General features: G+C 60.0%; 1 protein-coding gene across 3 annotated transcripts; it reads right to left on the bottom strand.

Annotated features, from left to right (window-relative positions):
- Window positions 1–399: 399 nt before the first annotated feature.
- Window positions 400–14,903, bottom strand: RHBDF1 (rhomboid 5 homolog 1). Of its 3 annotated transcripts, XM_030925218.1 has the most exons (19): window positions 14,782–14,901; window positions 7,231–7,371; window positions 7,031–7,161; window positions 6,665–6,769; window positions 5,914–6,127; window positions 5,300–5,509; window positions 5,103–5,225; window positions 4,867–5,024; window positions 4,136–4,390; window positions 3,925–4,036; window positions 3,727–3,801; window positions 3,466–3,627; window positions 2,777–2,877; window positions 2,553–2,616; window positions 2,072–2,166; window positions 1,758–1,833; window positions 1,587–1,687; window positions 1,312–1,465; window positions 400–1,100 (listed from the first exon to the last, which is right to left on the bottom strand). In XM_030925218.1, the coding sequence occupies exons 2-19, from the start codon at window positions 7,345–7,347 to the stop codon at window positions 681–683; spliced, it is 2,673 nt and encodes an 890-aa protein (XP_030781078.1). In that variant the 5' UTR covers window positions 7,348–7,371; window positions 14,782–14,901; the 3' UTR covers window positions 400–680. The 3 variants fall into 3 exon arrangements, with proteins under 3 accessions (XP_030781078.1, XP_030781080.1, XP_030781079.1); XM_030925220.1 differs by lacking the exon at window positions 6,665–6,769 and having other exon boundaries at window positions 14,782–14,903; XM_030925219.1 differs by lacking the exon at window positions 6,665–6,769 and having other exon boundaries at window positions 7,031–7,371.
- Window positions 14,904–19,250: the final 4,347 nt, after the last annotated feature.

Raw genomic sequence — 19,250 nt, 5'->3', positions numbered from 1 at the left:
GAGCTCACGGTGGCAGCAAGCACAGCACGGCTATGTGTGGGCCCTCCAGCCTCAGCCTTTAGGGTTCGCCTGTAGCAGTGCCTTCAGCAGATTCAGTGGACAGGGAGGTAGTGCGGAGTGGAAATTGGAGCTGCTGAGGGTAGGGGCGGGGTGTTTCCCAACACGTGGGGAGGGTGTGACAGCACATCTCTAGGTCCTTGTCCCAGCGTTGGCTACCAGCCACTCTAAGGAGAAAGAGCCAGGTGCACGTGCCTGGCTGAAGGATTTCACTGGGAAGCAAAAGAGCCTGTGATTGTATCTGACACTCAGTTCCCTGCCCAGTGAGTTGGCTGCAAGGGGCCTGCAGGACCTCCCTCCACAGCTCCCAGCCAGAAACAAAGAAGGAAGGGGAAGCCCTGGTCAAGTTAATGGCAGCTAAAACGCTCCCAGTCCATTTATTGGCCACATGAGGTGGTCGTCAAGAAACAAGTTAGAAGGTTATCACAGGAAGTAGTATAATAAATGCCCAGCAGTACGAGGGGTTCAACAGAAGTGAACAAGGCACAAGAAAGAGGTCTGTGTTCAGCAAACAGGCCAGTCCCCACATGGAGCAGGTGACTCCTGTAAGCCTGTGAGGCTCAGGGTTGTCATGTCTTGCTCTGGCCTGCTGGAGCACACGACCCCTGGAGCCCACAGCCAGCTCAGTGGAGCTGAGCATCCAGTTCGTACTTCTCGCAGAACTTGTCAGTGAAAGGGATGCAGGTGAGGAACTCGCACCACTCACAGCGGACAGGATAGAAGTAGAAGAGGACCACCAGGCCAGCCAGGAGGCCCAGGAAGACCACCTGAAAGACGATGATCTGGCAGCGTTTCCGGTACAGGTCGAACTTGCCAAAGCTGATGTAGGGCAAGAAGGCGAAGGAGAGGAAGAGGCCACTGATGAACCCTGAGATGTGGGCAAAGTTGTCGATCCAGGGCAGCAGTCCAAAGGTGAAGAGGAAGAGCACCACAGCCAGCAGCTTGAAGAAGGCACGCCAGGGCCGCGCCAGGATCTGCCAGCTCTGGAAGAGCTCCACAAAGAGGCAGGCCAGGATGCCAAACTGGGAGCCAGCCGGACCCACCTGGGGGATGGTTGGTGTAGCTATAAGGCTGTGGGGCTGGGCAGGCCCCCTAGACCCCAGGCCTCATCTTTGTGCCCCACTTCCCATGGCCCAGAGCATATTGGGACCGAGGATCCAACTGGAGATGCTCCCAGACAGTGCTCCATATGGACAGGTTCACAGCAGACTGCAGGTGCACACGGAGGATCCCCACCCTGAGGGCCAGCCTTACCTCTGCTCGGTACGGCAGGAAGATGGCACTGGCCAGGTTGCCGGTGACACCACTCAGCAGGTAGATGATGGCTATGCGGTGCCAGCCTGCCAGCTTCTCCAGATCCCGCAGGACGGTCATCTGGAAGCAGATGGACACCAGGCAGTGCAGGATCCTGTAGTCAGTGGCAGGTGGGGGTTGGGAGACATTCAGCAGGGAAGTGACCTCTCTGCCACCCCCAGCCAGCCAATCCTGGGGACCCTGAGTCCCCCCACCCAGCCCACAGTGTCACTTGCCCGGCGTGCAGGAAGAGGGACAGCCACAGGCGGTAGAACTGGTCAGGCACCTCGGGGTTGAGGAAAGGCAGGAGCCCACACACATCATCCATGCAGTGCACCTGTGCAGAGCAGCATATCAGCACTCACAGCAGCTGGGGGAGGGGAAAGACGGACACTCCGGACACCCACCTGAGAGCAGAGCGTGGCCTCCTCATGGAAGTAGCCCCTCATGAAGTCACAGTACTCCCGGGAGGTGATCTCACACCTAGAAAGGCAGGCCAGGGTTCGGAGGCTGCTGCCTTGCCGAGGGGGATTGCTGACATCCAGGGAAAGTTTCAGCTGCACCTACGCACCTTTGTTGGCCCCGAAGAAGTCCAGACCCCCTCTGACCCCACACCCTTGGTATACTGGGTTATTTCAGGGTTTAGTTAGGGAGAAGGCACAGCCCTAGGGCGATGCTCTGAGCCCAGAGACCAGCTGCACTCGCTCACACGCACACCTACCTGCCCTTGGTGCCAATGCAGCAGGGCCGTCCTGTGATGACACAGTCCATATGGGGATGGTTAGTGTGGTTCCCGGCGCTGTTTTTGGTGCAGATCTGGGTCACAAATGGGGACGAGGTGGGTCAGAGCCTCCCCCAACCTTTGGTCCCACACCATGTTTGGGGGTAGAGGCAAAGATGGGCGGGCTCATAAAGTAGAAAATGGTGTGGCTTCCTTGACTTCAAGCAGGCCACCACACTCTGAGTCTCTATCACACTGGAATAATGTCACTTGACCTTTCAAGTCTCCATCTAGTTCTCTGGATCTACTTGCTCAGAGGGGCAGGCGTTGGTTGATGGACAGGCTGTGCAAAGGCCAGGTGCACAGCATCTGAAAATGTGAGGTGGTCCCATGATGGGAATCTCTGGCATCACCAATGGGTGGGGTGTGGCATTCTCCCCACATGACAAGGACTCCCTAACAGCCCCCCACGGCAGCTCACCGGCCACTTGGTGATGTCTTCTGGCCACTCATGCGGGTCTTCAGAGGAGGGCTCATCACATACCCTGCACAAGCCAAGTATGTGGTCAGGCCTCGCTTCGAGCCCCTAGCATTGGCACCCTTCCAGCTAAGTCCCCAACAAGGGGAGCCCCTACACCCTCTGCACCACAGCCCCCGGGGAAGGTGTGCACAAAGGCAGGTGAGAGAGCTGCCGGCAGGACTAACCTGGGATCCTGGTGGCAGACAGAGCCAAACTGTCTCTTGTGGCCGGCAAGCTCTGGGGCGCTGGGATGGATGGGCCACTTCACCCACACTGCCAGCGTGGACTGTGGGAGGGGGACACAGGGTCAGGTCCAGTTGGGTCAGGGCAATGAGGGGCACTCAGGGAGTCAGGAGTCAAAGGCAAAACCACTGAGCTCTTCCCTCCGCTTCTACAAGTCACCCCCACTCTTGAGATACACATGCATGTTGGAAAGGACTCTTACAAGGAGTTCAACAGCATAATTCCTGTTAGCTGAAAATCGGAAACAACGTCTGTCCCAAATCAGGGAACTGGTGTGGACTACGGCGTCTCCATCCAAGATGATGTGATTAAAGTTTGGATGGATCTTTTTCAAAAAATTGCTTAGTGGAAAAGAGGCCAATACCATTTATGTAAGCTTTAAGACACATGCTTGAAGAGTACCCCCAAAGCAAAAGACCAAATCAGATGATGGTCTATGGAGCCAGGAGCTGGAGATGGGGGACGGTGGGGATAAGGAGGAATGAATATGACAAGAAAGGCCTTGCACATAAGGACGGCGAGATGTGCCAGGAACGAGGGCGAAGGATCACTCTGCTGAGTCTATCTGAAGTCTGAAGTAAAGAGCGAACACGAGGCAGACGAGGGTGGGAGTCCAGGGCGGGAAACGCACCGAGCACTCCTCCTCCGAGGTCTGTACGCAGCCGGACCTGTCGTTGCGCACGCAGCAGGCCGAGTGCTTCTCGCGCTCACGAGCTGAGCGAATGAAGCTGTGCACCTGCGGGTCCTGGCGCATGCAGGGCGAAAACTTGGCGCCCAGGTGGATGAGGGCCTCCTGCGGGCGAGGGTGACAAGCAGCTTCAGTCCAGCCCTCCTGCCCGCCAGGCACCTCCACGTCCCGCCCCCGCCGGCCCTGCCCCAGCCCTGCCCTCACCGAGCTGGGCCCGATCCAGAAGTTCTCCTGCTGCACGTACTTGACGTTCTCGTAGACCCCGCGGTTCCGCAGCACCTGGGAGGTTGGGGAGCGGGGTCAGACGGCCCGACTCGGGCCCTCTCCTCCCAGAGCGGGGCGGGAGGGGGTCCAGTGCCCAGACTCCACTCCTCTGGGCCCAGTAAAGGCACAGGGGCTCACCGAGTCCACCGTTTCATGCTGCGAGAAGCCCACTGGCGCGATGCCATAGATGCACACGGCTAGAATGGTGACGAGCGAGTGCACGAAGGTGAGCCAGTACGTGAAGAAGGGCCTGCGGGGTGGAGCGTCAGCGGGGGCCTCATCCCCAACCCGGAGCCCCACCCTCCCCAGGAGCCTCCATCCCAACCCAGGCCTTGCCTGCCACGCCTACCTGTGGTCGTCCATGTCCTCGATCTGGCGCTTGACAAAGCTGTCGATGCGCTTGCGGTAGGTGCGGTTGGTGAGCCGTCCCACCATGCCCAGCCCGTACGGCCGCTTCTCCCGGGCGAAGAGCTTGCGCACGGGCACCGCGATGCGCTGGCCCCGCCGCGGCCCGGCTGTGCTCACCACCTCCTGTCGGAGCCGCACCTTGGGCTGCGGGGCTGCGGCGCCCTCCTTCTGCTTCCGCCAGCCTCGCTCCAGGGGCCTGGAGGGAGTCAGCGTTCATCTCCCGCCGCAGCCCCCCAAGCTGCTGCCGTCCCTCCCCGGGGGTACCAGGGCACCCTGTCTCTAACCTGGTGAAGATGCTGGGCAACTTGCCCAGCATCTGCCTCCTCCTTGCCCCCAACACTGTGTGCCTCCGGGGATGGCAGGGAATCAGAACCGGGGCCCACTGAGTTCTGCAACTCAGCAAGTATCACCTCTGTCACCTCCACCTCCCCGTTGGATTCTGACCAGCCCCTGGGCTCTAAGATTGCTGTCCCATTCCACAGGCAAGCCATGAGGCTGGGGGCATGCCCAGCCCTGGGTCTCCCACCCCCGGTGGCCAGTGAGTTCCCAGTCCATCAGTCCATGAGGCTACCCGCTTCCATCGCCCACAGAGGTGAATGTGATACTCGCTCAGCTGCTCCTGAGGGGCCCCCGGGTCTGTCTCTGGCCCCCTTCCCTGCCTGCGGCACTCACAGCATCAGATGGCTACGCTCCAGCTCGCTGCGGTCCAGGGCCCCCCCGGTGAGGTCCGCCTGCTCTGGTGCCTTCTCCCAGTCCTTTAGTGCTGCCTCCGATGGGGGCTCAAAAACTTCGTCTGGGTATGTGGAGAGCTCTTCATGGAGGATACCTTCCTGAGCAAACACATGAGGTCAGGGTGGACTCAGGGATGAAGGCAATGGGGAGGGGGTGACGCCCTGGGCGCTACTTACCCGGGCAAAGAAGGATGTGTCCAGCTCATCGGGGAAATCAGTTGTGTCCTCCTCCAGAAAGCTAGCTGGAGTGAAGCTTCGGCGCTGTGCCCGGCGCAAGGTGCCATCCCTAAAAGAGCGGCCCTGGGGAGGGGAAGTGAGCATGAGACCCGGCTGCTGGCTCGGCCCCCACCCCCACCTTTCACCCCTGCACCCACTTTCATCAGTGCTGCAGCCGCCCGGAAGCTCATCTTGGCCACCGACTCTCGCTTGCGCCGCCGCGGGAGACGGTGGAAACCGGAGCGGGAGCTGGAGAAGGAGCAGAGGGAGGCAGCACCCGGTGTGACGGGAGTGTGAGGGGCACTCAGGCCTTCTGCAGTGTCATCTGCCACACGGAAGGCTCGGCCACGGGCCAGGGGGTCTATGATCTGGAGGAGGGGAGGAGATGCTGGAGTCAGGACCGTGGGGGCTCCTAGCTCACCCAGACACACAGAGGCCTTGCACAGACAGTGTGACTGCTGCTCCTGACTCCTCATGGGCCCCTGGACAGCTGTATGGGCACCACTCCCACCCCACAGCACCTAGAGGTCCTGCCTGGAATGCTCCCCCATCCAGACACTGGTCCCCTGGTGCAATCCCAAGACCATGTCCCCATCCCAAGGTACCCCTTCCCAGAGACTGTTTCGGGTGCCTTCAAGGGCAGACTGTCTGACTGCACTTCCAGACTGTGAACTCCCAAAGAGTCTCTTCTGCTCAGGCTAGCTGTGTCTGCAGCCCCAGCCCCTGGGAGCAGAAGGAGGGGCCTGCAGGAGGCAGCAAGAGGCAGGCATACCTTCTGCATGCCCAGCTGGCATGGCCCCACATAGAGTGGGGGTGGCGTCTCGGTGCTGGTCAGTGACACGTTGTCCTGGCTGGGCAGGTCCAGCTCCCGGAGGACCTGCGGCTTCAGCTTTCCGTAGCGCTGGCTGCAGTGACGGATGCTCTTGCGCTGCCACTTGTGGGTGCTGTCACTGTCCTTGCTCACTCCAAACCAGTCAGCGGTCCCCCTGGCATGGCAGGGACTCAGCAAGGGGCAGCCAGATCACCCCCTCCCAGGCAGGGGACTTCAAAGGCCCTCCTCTGGGGCGGCATGCCCTGCCCCAGGCCTGCAGTCACTCCAGGGGCCAGGGTCTGGGTGGGCAAGGTCTAATAAGAGGATGAGTGGGTTCCAGCCACTCCCTGAACTGTTAGCCAACTTCAAGTTCCCACTAGACCACAGCTGGCAGGCCCTGCCCAGCTGAGTGCTTCATAGAGGCCCTAACCCCACCATCCCTGAGGGGCAGTTGAGGGGAGACACTGAGTCCAGAGAGGGAGCTGAGAGCTCAACCCAAGAGAGCTTGGCCCCAGGACACCACAGAGCTCAGACAGCAGGTGCTTACAGGCCCAGGCAGGCTGTCCACAGCACTTGGACATGCAAACAAAACACTGCCAGCACCTGCCGTTAGGAGCCCCAGGGAATGCCAACCATGCTGGCAGCTCCCAAGAGGCCACATGCCAAGCACATGCCAGAAAACACCAACACACTCATGACCTGTATGAGATACCTGAGCAGGGACCAAGAGAGAGACTGGCGCTGTGGGCAGGCCCTGCGGGCAGCCCAGGGACCCACGAGGGGCAGAGTGTGGACACGGCCGAAGTGTACTTGTCGGCTGCCAAGAGGCCAGAGCATCCGGGTGGTGGAGACAGAGAAGGAGAGAGTGAGTGCTGAAGAGAAGGGAGTGGAGCAGGGCAGTGGGGTGAGAGCGGTCAGTCTCCAGAACAGGAGGAGGGCAAGGGGATGTGGGGACCAAGATGGAGGAGGGAGCTGAGACAGGAGGGCCCCTTGTCCTCATTCCCATCCTCAGTGTACCTGCCTCTGCCCCGCCAGCCCCCAGCGCCCACCCCATGGAGCAGCTGGGAAGTGTTGGTACCTGCGGATGGTCTGTGTGATGGACGTCTGGCGCTGCAGCACCGACCGCCGGAGCTCATGGTGGGGCGAAGAGATGTGGGCTGTCTCCGCTGGCATACTCACACTCCTCAGGAAAGCCTGTCGCCTCAGGGGCTGGGCAATAGGGTCATGGTGAGGGTATTGGACAGGGGGCACCCACAGTCCCTGCTGGCCAGGGCCTACCTGCAGGAAGCTGGGCTCTTCTGCTGTTGGGGGCACCGCAGAGGGAATGTCCAGCTTTAGCCAGGGTGGCTTCTTGCGCTGCAGGCTGCTCGTGCTGTCCCTGCGGGCCTCACTCATGGTTCCCGGCAGAGCAAGGCAGGCCTGCAGGGCGTGGTGTGTTATTCAATAATGACAACGCTGACAGCTGAAGATTCATTGTGCCCAGACCCAGGAGGGAGAAGCAGTGATAAGCCCAACTGTGGTGCTCCTGTCCCCCATTGTCAGAGCCCTACTATGTGCTCAGCACTGACTTGCTCTGTGCCTGCCTTGTTCATCCCAACAGACAGTGCTGGGCACATCCTACATCCTCAGACAACATAAGTCCATGGGACAGCTATCTGAGCACCCACTGTGATCAGGATAGGGCTCTAGGTGCTTGAGGCACATTGGTGGAGAAACGAGACAAAATCCTCGCCCTCCTGGAGCTTACAGTCTAGACAATAAACTTTTTAAATAAGTGAATGTACTGGTTAAAAGATGCTAAGCGTGATAGGGGGAAAGAAAACAAACTAGGGTTGCTTGACAGGGGCAGTGAGGCCTCACTGTGGAGTGACATCTGAGCAAAGCTTTGAAGGAGGGGAGTGAGCACAGCTGGGGTTCCAGGGGTTTCCACACACAAGGAACAGCCGAAGTGAAGTCTTACTGACATGGGGCTCACCCTAGTCTGTGCCCAGGGCAAATCTCAGACCTGTCTTACCCAGGCCTCACTCTCTTACCCACCAAAACTTCCACTCCAGAGACAAAGGGCCCACTATGCACATGACAGCCTGTAAGGGGTGTGTGATCGGTCCGCTGCATAGAGTCACCACACTCAGGAAAGAGGGTGACAGAGCAGCAGCTGGTGGCCCAGGCTCCCTTGCACAAATGACTTTCCAGAAACCACCTGGCCGCAGATGCCACAGTGACCACCAGGTGGCAGCACGTGCCCAGAAACAGCAGTGAAGCTGCTGGGTGCTGGGGCTGCCGGGCATTGCGTGGTCAGCTCCACCATGAGCATCCCAGGCACCGGGCCAGAGCCCAGGGGAAGGCCCCAGAGCAGAGAGGCCAGGGTTCGATCCTGGCCACTACTGCCTGGCCATGTGACTATGACTCCATTTCCCCCTTACACCTTCCTGGCAGACCTGCAGCTGTCTGTCCCCAACCCAGGGGGACCACACGGGGATTCCAGTGGAGACCCAAGTTGAGAAGGGCCCCTGAGCATGACATGAGAGATAGTAGGGGGCTGGCCAGAGCTTCCTGAAGCAATTTTGGACAGAAAACCCCAAATTCCTTAGCCTCTTTAAAGAGCTGCAGCCTCTGACAGGCTCCGAGCTGCAGGGTCTGCAACCCACCCACTAAGGCCCCAGAAATGGCTTTCACTCACAGGTCTCACTCTCAACTGCTTGAAGGAAAGTCCCACCTATGCTGTACAAATAGGGAAACTGAGGCCAGGAGAACACAGGCTTGCCTTGCTCAAGGTCATATATGGAGGGTAGCACAATTAGAGACAGCCCAGGGTGCTGCTCACAGCTCCTGATGGTCTTACGCCAACCAGGGACAGGCCTGGGACAGAGCTCACGGCTTCTCCCGACCCTGCACTACCAGGGCAAGGCTGGGAATGCTGCTCACAGCTCCTACGGGTCCTACATGGACCAGGACACAGGTGGGGGGGGTCCCTCAGGGATGCCTTCTGCTGGCTCTTACCCTACCCCTCACACTCCAGCCCCTGATCTGAGCTGACTGTGCACTTCAGGTCCCAGGTGAGAGTTGGGGGGCAAAGCTTTGGGGCACTCCCCAGGCATGGTGCCCAGGGGTCGTTCCATCCACATGGCCCCTAAGGCTGTGTTCCTGTCCCTGGCCCATACTTGGCCTAGAGTCAGGGGCAAGAGCCAAGGGCAGCAGCTTGCCTCCACATCACTGGGAATCCCTCCAGGGCTCCTCGCCCACGCAGAGCCCGAGTGCGACAGGGTCAGACAGGAAGGCATCCTGAGAACTGGGTGGGTCCAGATCCCTCTGGGAACAGCACCAGGAGACCCCTCTGCATCTGACGCCTGGCCCAAACCCAGCCCAGACCTGCATGTCCTGGATACGGCCCAGCCACCGTGTGAAGGGATCACAGTTCAACTTCCTCATCATCCCCCAGCCCTCTCTCCGCAGAGCATATGGACTGCAGTACCATCACCCTGCTAGTAAGGAATAGTCAGGAGGGGCCACCTCTGAGCCTCAGACACTAAGGGTGGAATTTCAGACAGTGTCAGGCACGTTGGGAAGGCAGGTGGTGCTCGGGAAGGGGCTTCCGGAACCGACAGTGCTGGGACAGCATTCTGAGTACACCCCAGCATGGTCTCACCCAGAAAACGGATGACTGCGCTTAGTGAGGCCATTATGGGGGCCAGAGAGGAGCAGGGCCCAGAGTAGAGACTGGGGCCACTGCCAGGAATCAGCAGGCTGAATCCAGGGGGCCAGCCTCTCCAGGAGTCTCCACCTGTGCCCAGCGGCACTAGACGACATCCAGCTGGTTCTTCACTCAGGAGTGTGAATGACTTTTGCCAACAGAGACCTTTGCCAGCTGATGGGCTCACACACATCCATGACTCCCATGGCTCCTGCTCTCCACCGCTCCTCACACCTGACTCCCTCCCATCTCAGAGCCCTGCAAATGCGCTCTGCCCAACCTCCCCTGTGTTGGAGAACCTGCAGCCTCAGGCTGCTCCACTCCCCAGAGGGGGTCCTTGGCCTGGATCCCCGGGTACAGCACAGGACAGGAGTTCATTCACATACGTATGGGCCACTGTCCTGTCACTGCTGGTTCCACAGTGCTCAGGACCAGCCTGGTCTGAAGCCACCACTGGGTAAACTGATCACTGAAGAATGCAGGCCATCCGGTCCCTAATCTGGGGTAATGAGGGATTCCTCAAGATGACCCCTCAACTGGCTCTGGGAAGAGGAGCCGTCTGGCATGAGCGGGTGCGAGCAGGAACAGTTAGAGGGTGAGAAGAGCCGAGAGCTGTGAGCGCGTACGGGGAACCTGACCTCCCAGTACTGTCTCAGCCGGGGCCCACAGTCAGCCCCAGGAGGCAGTAGAGTACTCAGCTCATGAGGGAGGCACCAGCAGCCATGCCTGTACATCCAGGTCTCCTGGGGTTCCCCCACCTCCACAAAAACCACTCCTGTGCTAGGAGTGCAGGCAGGAGGGAACCTGAGAACCCACTCAGTTACAGGTCCTGCGGGTAGGCAGTGCTGGGTGTTCTGGCCTGCCCCACCCCTGTGCCTAGATCCCCATCTGGGCTCGAGTGGGTGGGACTCACAAAGGAAGAGCCGGAGTAGGCGTGGGGAGAGGCTGGCCCAAGCTGGACAAAGAGTCTGGCCAGGGAGCGGCACATTGCCCTCCCAGAGACAGTGGCTCAGTGTCCAGGCCTTCCCCAGGCGCACAGTGGGCTCTTGTTCCCAGAAAACCCCTCGGGGGATCCAAACAGTGTCTCCCCCACCCCACTGACCCCTCAGTATATGGGGAAACCGTGGCCCATGGAAGGCCTGACTGCCTGGGGTCACACAGTATCTGAGTCACTGCAGCAGCATCACAGCTGCCAGCCCAGGCCCAGCCCCATCAGGAGACACCCAAAGCCACAGTGCATCCCAGGACCAGCTTGGGGACTGGGGGCAGGACTCTCAATGAGGCTGAGGGATGAGGAGGGTCAAGGGAGCCACTGGCGCCATGCACACTGAAGTCCACTCTGGCTGCCTGCGGAGCCTGGTGTGGAAGAGCTGGGTGGGGGATGATGGAGAGTCCTGTTAACTCAGGTTTTTGCTCTGGGGATGTCTGGGGACCCATCAAGCTGGCCGCATGCACAGGTGCAGGAAAAGCCAGAAAGAAGGAGCTGACGCAAGGAGGCCACTGGGTACAGCCCAGGCTGATGCTCAGGCCCCATGTGTCTCCACCACCTACAACCCTAAGCAAGCCTCAGCTTTCCCATCTGGAAATCAGGGGTCACAGCAGTGTCTGGCACAAGAGGCAGCAGCTGACTCTACCACAGAGTGTCTGGTGCAGCCTGTGGGCACTTGGTACTCTCTGAGGGGCAGGAGCTGCGGGGTGAAAGGGCCCTAACTAGAGCATATGTAACAAGAGGGCAGCCCTGGGGACACCTGAGGACAGGACCCTCCAAAGGTGTCGAGTTTGGGAAAAGACTAGAGAGAAGCTCTGGCCAGTCCGGGCACAGACAGTGGCCACAGCCAGTGTGGAACCGCATCCTCGGGTGTGAGCAGCAACCACCTCTATGCTCAGGCCTGCTCTGCACACTCACAGGACCATGCTGGCAGGGACAACCGGCGGCAGAGTTGACTACCAACCCCAGGACCAGAACCATCAAGCCTGGGCTCTGCTCCGCCCAGGGAACTGCCTGCTGCCAAGGTCAGCTGAAGTAAGGGGCCTCGCCCCGAGACACCTGCCCAGAAGTGTCCTCAGCTCACCTGAGCCTCATCCCAGGGGGAGGTGGCTCCTCCAGCATCCCCACCCACACTCTGACCCTCAGTCTTCTGTTTGACTCCTAATCTGAAGCTCAATCCCAGATCTCCCTTGAGAAGGGGGTCGCCAGCTGTCTGGCAGCCTAACAGCCAGGTCTTCTGGATTAATGAAGGGAGAGTCACCTGGCCTCTCTGCCTTGTCTGTTAATGGCATCATGCTGAGAATGATATTTGTTAGGCCTTCTGCAAACCCCAAAGTGCTCTTCAACCCTCCCAGTGAAGCCTCTTCTTTTCTGTGGAAGAAATGAGGTTTAGGGTGGAACGGGGCAGGCCTAAGACCTTTGCAGGGTCCTCTCCAGGTCCCCAGCAGGACACACTGGCTCCTTACCTCCCCTCATCACCCTAGACAAGTAGACAGAACAAGAGGTTTCCTGCTACAGGCCAGTGAGGGAAGCCGCCCTAGGCCCTGGAGACACAGGAATCACTGAGGACCTGACCTGGGAGGGTAGTGCACAAAGGGGCCACACTGGGGAGGGGCGGGGTGCTGCCCCAAGGTTCAGCTAGCAAATGTGGCACAGGCGTCACCAGAACTAAACCCCCGACTCAGTTGGGTCTGACAGTGGCTGACATGGCAGACACACCCAGGAATCAGGGGACGCCAAGTGCAGGTCAGGGCACCTGTCCAAGCCACACAGTCAGAAAGGGGATGGCAGCAAGGACTTAGCTACACTAGATTCTGGGTGTAAACTGCCTGGTAAGCTGGTCACTTCTAGTCCCCAGTATGGAGTCTAGCTGGGTCCCAGGAGTTAGGCGAAAGCACCCTTCCCAGGCTGGAGGTGGGAAAGGCCCACATCCCATGCCCACGTCTGACCAGAGGACAGATGGACAGCCCAGTCACCAGTCAGAGCCCTCCAGAGATATCCCTGACCGATGCTACACACATGCTCCCAGGTGCCCAGGCACCCAGGCGACCCCGCAACCCCCTCCCAGGACCCACCAGAAGCAGGACAGGACTGGAGAGACCCCAGCAGGGAAACCAAGTCAGAGCAGAAATGGCTTCAGTCCTCAGCAGCCTGGCTCAGCTTCCTCAAACCAGATCCTGACTGATCACATTGGTCTGTCTAACCCCTGGGAGGGTCCTCCGTATCCATCGTCCACGTAAGGAAACAGGCTCAGAGAAGCCAGTCACTGCCTGAAGCCTATAAGGGATTTCAAAGCCTCGGGCCAGGTCTGCCCAGGAGCTGTGGGAGAAGGCACCCTGTCTGCAGACCCCCAGAGGACAAGGCAGACCACCCGGGTTCTTCAGCCTTGTGGCTGTGGACAGCTGTCAGACCCCTCTAAGACCCCTTGCCACCTGCTCCATCAGGGGCATCTCAGTTGAAGGAGGAAGGAGTCACCCCCAAAATCGTCCAACTCAGAAAACAGGCAGAGAAGCCAAGGAATCCGATCACTGGGCAAAATGTGATCCTGGCACAGACACTGAGGTGAGGGAACTGGAGCCAGTGTGGGGGAGGCCCTCACAGCTGAGAGCAACTGGGGGTGCCCTGGGCAGGGACTATAGCTGGGAAGATCCTAGGGGAGGGCCTGATGGTCCCTGAAAGGCAGGGGAGACCTGGGCGACTCCTCCTAAATCAAGAGCGCCCCCTAGAAAGTCAGTTCCCCAAAGTGGGGGTTTGTCTGGCCAGCTCATGAAGGGTGCTGGTTGAGGGACAACAGCAACCCCCTACTCTGCTCCAGGGACCTGTTTGTGCAATGGAGGCCAGCCAGCCAGTGAAGGCTGCTTGGAAGGGCTGGGAAAGGGTCTGAGGCCCAGGGCCTTCAATCTGAGACCACCAGACTCCCATGCACTCCATTTGCCCCTGCCCCATTCTCAGGAAAAGGGGCCCAGCTTACCCAGAATGACCCCTGGTGGCAGGGGGGCTCTGCCTCAGGGACTCCTTGAGCCCCAGCCAGCTGCTAGGTCCCCAGCTTCTGCCCACCCTTGGGGTGGGGGCTAGGAGGTTGGGGTTGGCTCCACACGGGTGGGGAGAACCCAGCCTGGGACTGCCCGGGCATCTAGCTGGGTCAAACCTGAAAAGCCAGTTTCATCCTTGAATCTTCTCCCGGTCTCCAACAGGAAGTCCCGTTGGCGGGTGGGAGTTCCCAGGATAGGAGTAGGGCCTCCAGACCTAGGCCCCACCCACCCAGACAGACACACACATTCACAATCTCAAGCGGCACACACAGAAGGAACTCTGGTCAGGACCACCTGGACTGGAAGCAGGCTTTGGGGGGCCAGGGAAGATCCCCTGCTCATTCTCCACCCAGCCCCACAAACATGCCCCCAGCATGACAGCCAGTCAGGCCCTCTGCCAATGCCCTGAGCATCTGGGGTCTGGCTGTCACGCCAGCTGGGAGAAGCCCTGTCCCTGTTGGCCTCTGCACACAGAGTGAGGGTCTGTCTTTGGGAGTCGCTCCCAGACCACCCTGGAGCTTCGATGTTTACATATTGGGGAGTCAGCGTCGTGGGACAGAAGGTGGAGTCAGTCCCCCACCCCCAGCTCCACGGCTCCTGCTATTCCCATCGGTGAGGGCGGCTGGGACAGGGACCATCCCGCCTTTAGCTGGAGTTTCAACTTGGAGACACCACCCACCGGTGGTGGCCGGGAAGGAAAATGTAGTGGGGGCAGCTCAGAGGAGCCTGGGGCACCCCCGGACTCTAGCCTCCCGCTCCTGGGACCCTCAGCTGTTGGGCGGGGGCTGGAGCCGAGCTGTCCGGCCAGGCCAGGCCGCTGGGACTGCTAATCCGGCCACGGGCTATTTTTGCGGCGCGCCGGGCGAGGAATCCGGGGCTGGGCCGCCTGGGCGGGCGACTAGGGAAACTCCGGGAAGAAAAGTCCGGCCGCCCCAGCGAAGACTCGCCGCGATCCCTCCCCAGCCCCGGCCCCGGCCCCGGCCCCGGCCCCGACACGGCCCCGGCCACTCTGAGCAGCTCCGGCCACGGGGTGCTGAGGACGCGCCCCGCGCTCGGCGGACGCTGCCCCGGAACCCGCCCGTCCCCGGAGCCCTGCGCTCCCGGTCGCGCTCACTCACCGCCGCCGCCGGGGGTCCTTGGAGGGTCCTGAGGGCTCCAGGGAGGAGGGGCTGCCGCCGCTGGCCGGGAGGGCGCCCGCGCCGAGTCCCCGCCCGCCCGCCCGCCGGTCCGGCCCGCCCGGGAATGCCATGGAGTGAGGGGCGTGCGCGCCGGGGGCGGGCCCGGCCGGAGGGGGCGGCCGCGTTGACTCAGGGCTCAGGAATGCGCGCCGCCCGCCTGCCCGGCCCAAGTCACCTCCTCCCGGAAGGCCGCTGGGCTCCCTTCTCCCCAGAGGCCGCCCGTGGGGACACCTGGGGCTGGGGTCTCCAGCGCCTTGGCCCGACAGAGGGCCTGTTGGGAGCTGATGGCAGCATCAGCGCTGAGCGGCTCCGCCTCTCCCCTGGCTCCAGATTGAGGCCTGACCTGTCGTCCTGCCCTGATTTGTGCTGAGAAGACGGGGAGTGAGGAGGGAGGGCAGGTACAGGGTAGAGGGTGGAGGACGGGTGGGTATCCCTGGCTCCCCTAAACCCGACCTCCTCCAGAGGCCCACACTCACCCAATCCCACTGAGCACTCACATTCCCTCACACACATTCATGTGCACCGATCACTCACAGTCATACACACACCTTCCCACATTCTTCCACTTCATGCGTTCATTCGCCTACACATGCACGGCCTCATATGCACCCACCTACTCATGTACATTTTTCTGTGGGTACATACTCATACCACTCACACATGTACACGTGTGCTGTACACACGGATGCACACACGGAGTTCAGGACCACAGTAATTACCCCTCCCCCCGCCCCGTGCCCCCACCCCCAGAAGCCCTGCACCACCAGCAAGCACTCAGGCCAGGCTGCACCAGGCCCCACCTGAAGCCACTGAGCAGAGGCAGCACAGTGTCTCGTGTCCACTCTGGGCTCTTGTCACTGTCTCAGAGCTCAGCGGCCACCCCGGGGTGGGCTCATATCCCTGCACAATCTGGGCTGCACTCAAAATGGCCCTCTGCTTTCAGCTGGAGCTGCTGGTGGGAGTTTCCCAGCATTTCTCTCCTGACACTGGGTGGGTTGACCCACCCAGGGCACATCCCAGGGTGGGGGACAGGGGTGCCAACAGGAGAGTACAGGCAGGGTTGTCCAGGAGCTCTGAGTGGTGGGGGCCGAGGCTTCCTCTGGAGAGAGGGTGCAGGATTCCTTCTTCCCATGGGTCCCTAAGGATCCCTCGACAGGGTGCCCCCTCAGGCCTCGGACAAATGTGTCTTCAGGCCCTGTGCTGGTCACAAGGCTGCTGCTGCTTCAGTGCCATCCTCTGGGTCTGGGTGGCACCACTCCTCTCCAAAATGAGCTGTTGCACCCAGTGCCCAATGCACACAATGGCCTGGTCCTTGGCTACACAGAAAAGAAAGGGGGCAATTTGAACTAAAGGTGCTGGTATACTCATGGGTAGATCCCAGAGCCTGGGCAAGAATCCTCTGCCCATATCCTTGTCCGTGCCACGGAACAGGGTGGTGCCTGCACATAGCGGGTCCTCTCTGAACACAAGCAGTATCAGCACAATTCTCATGGAGAAGGAGATAATGAAAGCTTTGGAGGGGTGGAGGGGAACTCCACCAGGGGGATGACTGCCAGTGCATCAGGGACACCGGGTGAGAGGGAGCCTGCCCCGGTGCCAACACTCAGTGCTCCTGTAGCCTGCATGTGCCACCCCTCCCATGCCAGGCTCACAGCCAGAGACAGGACAGTCTCCGTGCTTAGCAATATTGACCCCTGCCAGGGATAAGCAAGCCCTACCGGGCCTGGATGCCCAGACTAGGCTGGCAGGGCCAGAAGTGGTGTCCTCTCTGGAAAGCTGGGGACTGGGCTTGCCTCCAAAGCATGCCACAGCTGGGCATCTCGTGTCAGCAGGTCTCCTCCTGCAGTGGACGCTGTCAGACCCCACCCAGACACGCTCCAAGTCCCAGACACTCATCGCCAGCTGCCAGGAGCACCAGCCACAGCTGGCTCAGAGCTGAAACACCCCACACCCAGCAGTCACCTTTGGTGGAGAGCATGCCCCAGTCCGCCCCTGCAGACAAATTCCCATCTTAGAGCCTGTGTCCAGGAATCCCCAGGTTCTCAGCCCGCCCTGGCCTCCTGAGTGAGGTCATCAGAAGGATGATCAGAGCGGGGTCAATACATGTGTGCTCAGTGTCAGGCCTCTGGGCCTTCAGATGGCCTGAAGCAAGTGAGGAATCACAGAAGTGAAAATGACCGGTTCCTGCCTTAACTGATGACATTACCTTGTGAAGTTCCTTCTCCTGGCTCAGAAGCTCTCCCACTGAGCACCTTGTGACCCCCACCCCTGCCCACCAGAGAATAACCCCCTTTGACTGTAATTTTCCACTACCTACCCAAATCCTATAAAACGGCCCCACCCCTATCTCCCTTTGCTGACTTTCTTTTCGGACTCAGCCCATCTGCACCCAGGTGAAATAAACAGTCTTGTTGCTCACACAAATCCTGTTTGGTGGTCTCTTCACACAGACGCGCATGAAACTCAGGACTGTACCCAGTCCACATGGACAACTGTGTGCACATATGTGTGCTCTGCCTCATGCCTGCCCTACTACTCCCTGTTCTGGTGGAGGAGCCCCCCTATACGGAAACCCAGCTCCTGGTCCCTCTCCTCCCGTTTCCTGCACCCTGGAGAAATGGAAAACAGCTACAGTTGCCCAGCACTCACAGGGCTGGTGGGCAGGCGTCTGAGAATGGGTGGGTGTCTAGACCAACCCCAGGGTTTGTGGACCTCACACCAGGACACGAGAGAACAGGAGCCCTGACCAGTAAGAGGAGTGTTCCCAACAGCTACCCCAGAATCCTCAGCTACCCCAGAATCCTCAGCTCAGCTTTCAGGCCACAAGTAATCACCCAAGGGGTCAGACCCTGGGCTTTGGAGAGTCCCTGGAATGATCAGAAGAAACTGCCCCTGCCTGGGGAGCTCCAGGGATGGGCCCATGACCAGTTCCTGGCTATTTGGGGAAGAGGCAGAAGTGGGCCAGGCCAGCCAGTGGCCTGAAGTCATAGGCTATTTCTGAGGCAGCTGCCCCCTCCCCATATCCCAGAGTTTGGCAAGGGGTTCCCATAAGCACCTGGGCCCAGGGCCCAGAGCACAGCCCCAGGCAGGGAGGATGTAGCTCACACACACCCCACTTCGGCCTGCCCAGTGGCTGCCTTCTCTGCCCAAGGAAGCTTTGACCCTCCAGGGCTCACCAGACACGGGGCACTGGAGACCAGTCAAGAGGCCAGCAGCCACCCTGCTGGGAAGCTGCCAGCTCAAAGCTGTGTAGAGGAGCCCATGGGCTCTGACTTGACACCCGCTTCAACAGTTGTCAGCACCCCCCTCCATCAGAGAGAAGACAGAGCCAGTGTGCTGGGCACCCTGGGGTCCTGAGGCTGATACTACAACCCTGGCCCCTGTGGCCGATAGAGCCACATCTCTCAAGGACTTGCTTATAAAGGCTCCAGTGACTGATGGCCACGCCTCCTACAGCTAGAGGCAGCTCCAGCCCCTCTACAGCCCATGGCCTGTTGTGGAGGTCGGGGGTCAGGGCTGCTCACCCCAGCACCAATACTAGCCTTCACTCCTTTCAAAGCCTCGAGGGTGTCTTCATCTCCATCTTCCACTGATATCCTTGCCTCCTCCAACAAGCCTGTTCCAGCCCAGTAGTGGGGCAAACTGGGAACAGAAGAGGCCCCAGGCCCCCCTCCTCTCACCTGGCACCACTTTCTCTTGCCCCGGACCAGCCCGCCAGCCCACTCTGCAGGCCACAGTTGGAACTCTCATCCCACCACTTCCAGCCTGTGGTGGCAGCCTCAGACCACAAACCAGGAAGTCGGGGGGTGCGGTTGTGGAGGGGTGGGGGTTGCCCAGAGATTGCACAACCCGCAGCACTCAGGCCAGAACATCTGGAGAAGTTGGTTGCTGGCACCCCAGCGCCAGCCTCTCCACCTCCTGGAGCAGGGGCCAGTCTGCCCTCCAAGTGATTCTCTTGCCTCATAAGAAAGGTGCGGATAAAAACACCCCTCTGGGAGCCTCTGGACTCCCCATGATTTCTGCAAGGACCATGTATCACTTGTAAAACCAGAATAAATATAACTACAAAGTAACACCAACACTCTCCCTGCCCATCAAGAAGACAAAGGCTCAACTGGGGCCTCAGTTTCCCTACTAGACTGAGGCGGAGCACTGGGAGGATGGGGGACTATTCCCACAGGAAAGAGAGACTTATTGTTTGGAAGGCATAGCTGCAGAGGATAAGCAGGGAGGGTGTGGGATCACATCCAGGGCTGCTTTATAAACATGGATTGATGACACATTGTACCCCCACCCCCGGAAGTGGCACACAGTGCTACAAACAGCTGGTGGCTTCCAGCAGGCGGCTCATGGCCCCTCCCTCCCCAGGAAGTCCTGGCTGGGGACCACGGGAGCGGGACGGCTGGTCA

The sequence above is a fragment of the Rhinopithecus roxellana genome, chromosome 20 (assembly GCF_007565055.1).
Source record: "Rhinopithecus roxellana isolate Shanxi Qingling chromosome 20, ASM756505v1, whole genome shotgun sequence".
In the NCBI taxonomy this organism is placed as follows: Eukaryota; Metazoa; Chordata; class Mammalia; order Primates; family Cercopithecidae; genus Rhinopithecus; species Rhinopithecus roxellana.
This window is presented reverse-complemented; position numbering and strand designations above follow the sequence as displayed.

Excerpts from the sequence above, each read along its gene's own strand:
- RHBDF1 (XM_030925218.1), bottom strand. The coding sequence starts at position 7,347 with ATGAGTGAGGCCCGCAGGGACAGCACGAGCAGCCTGCAGCGCAAGAAG. Across the intron at positions 1,688-1,757 it reads AGGCCACGCTCTGCTCTCAG|GTGCACTGCATGGATGATGT; the intron begins GTGGGTGTCCGG and ends TGCTCTGCACAG. Across the intron at positions 1,101-1,311 it reads TCCTGCCGTACCGAGCAGAG|GTGGGTCCGGCTGGCTCCCA; the intron begins GTAAGGCTGGCC and ends ACCATCCCCCAG.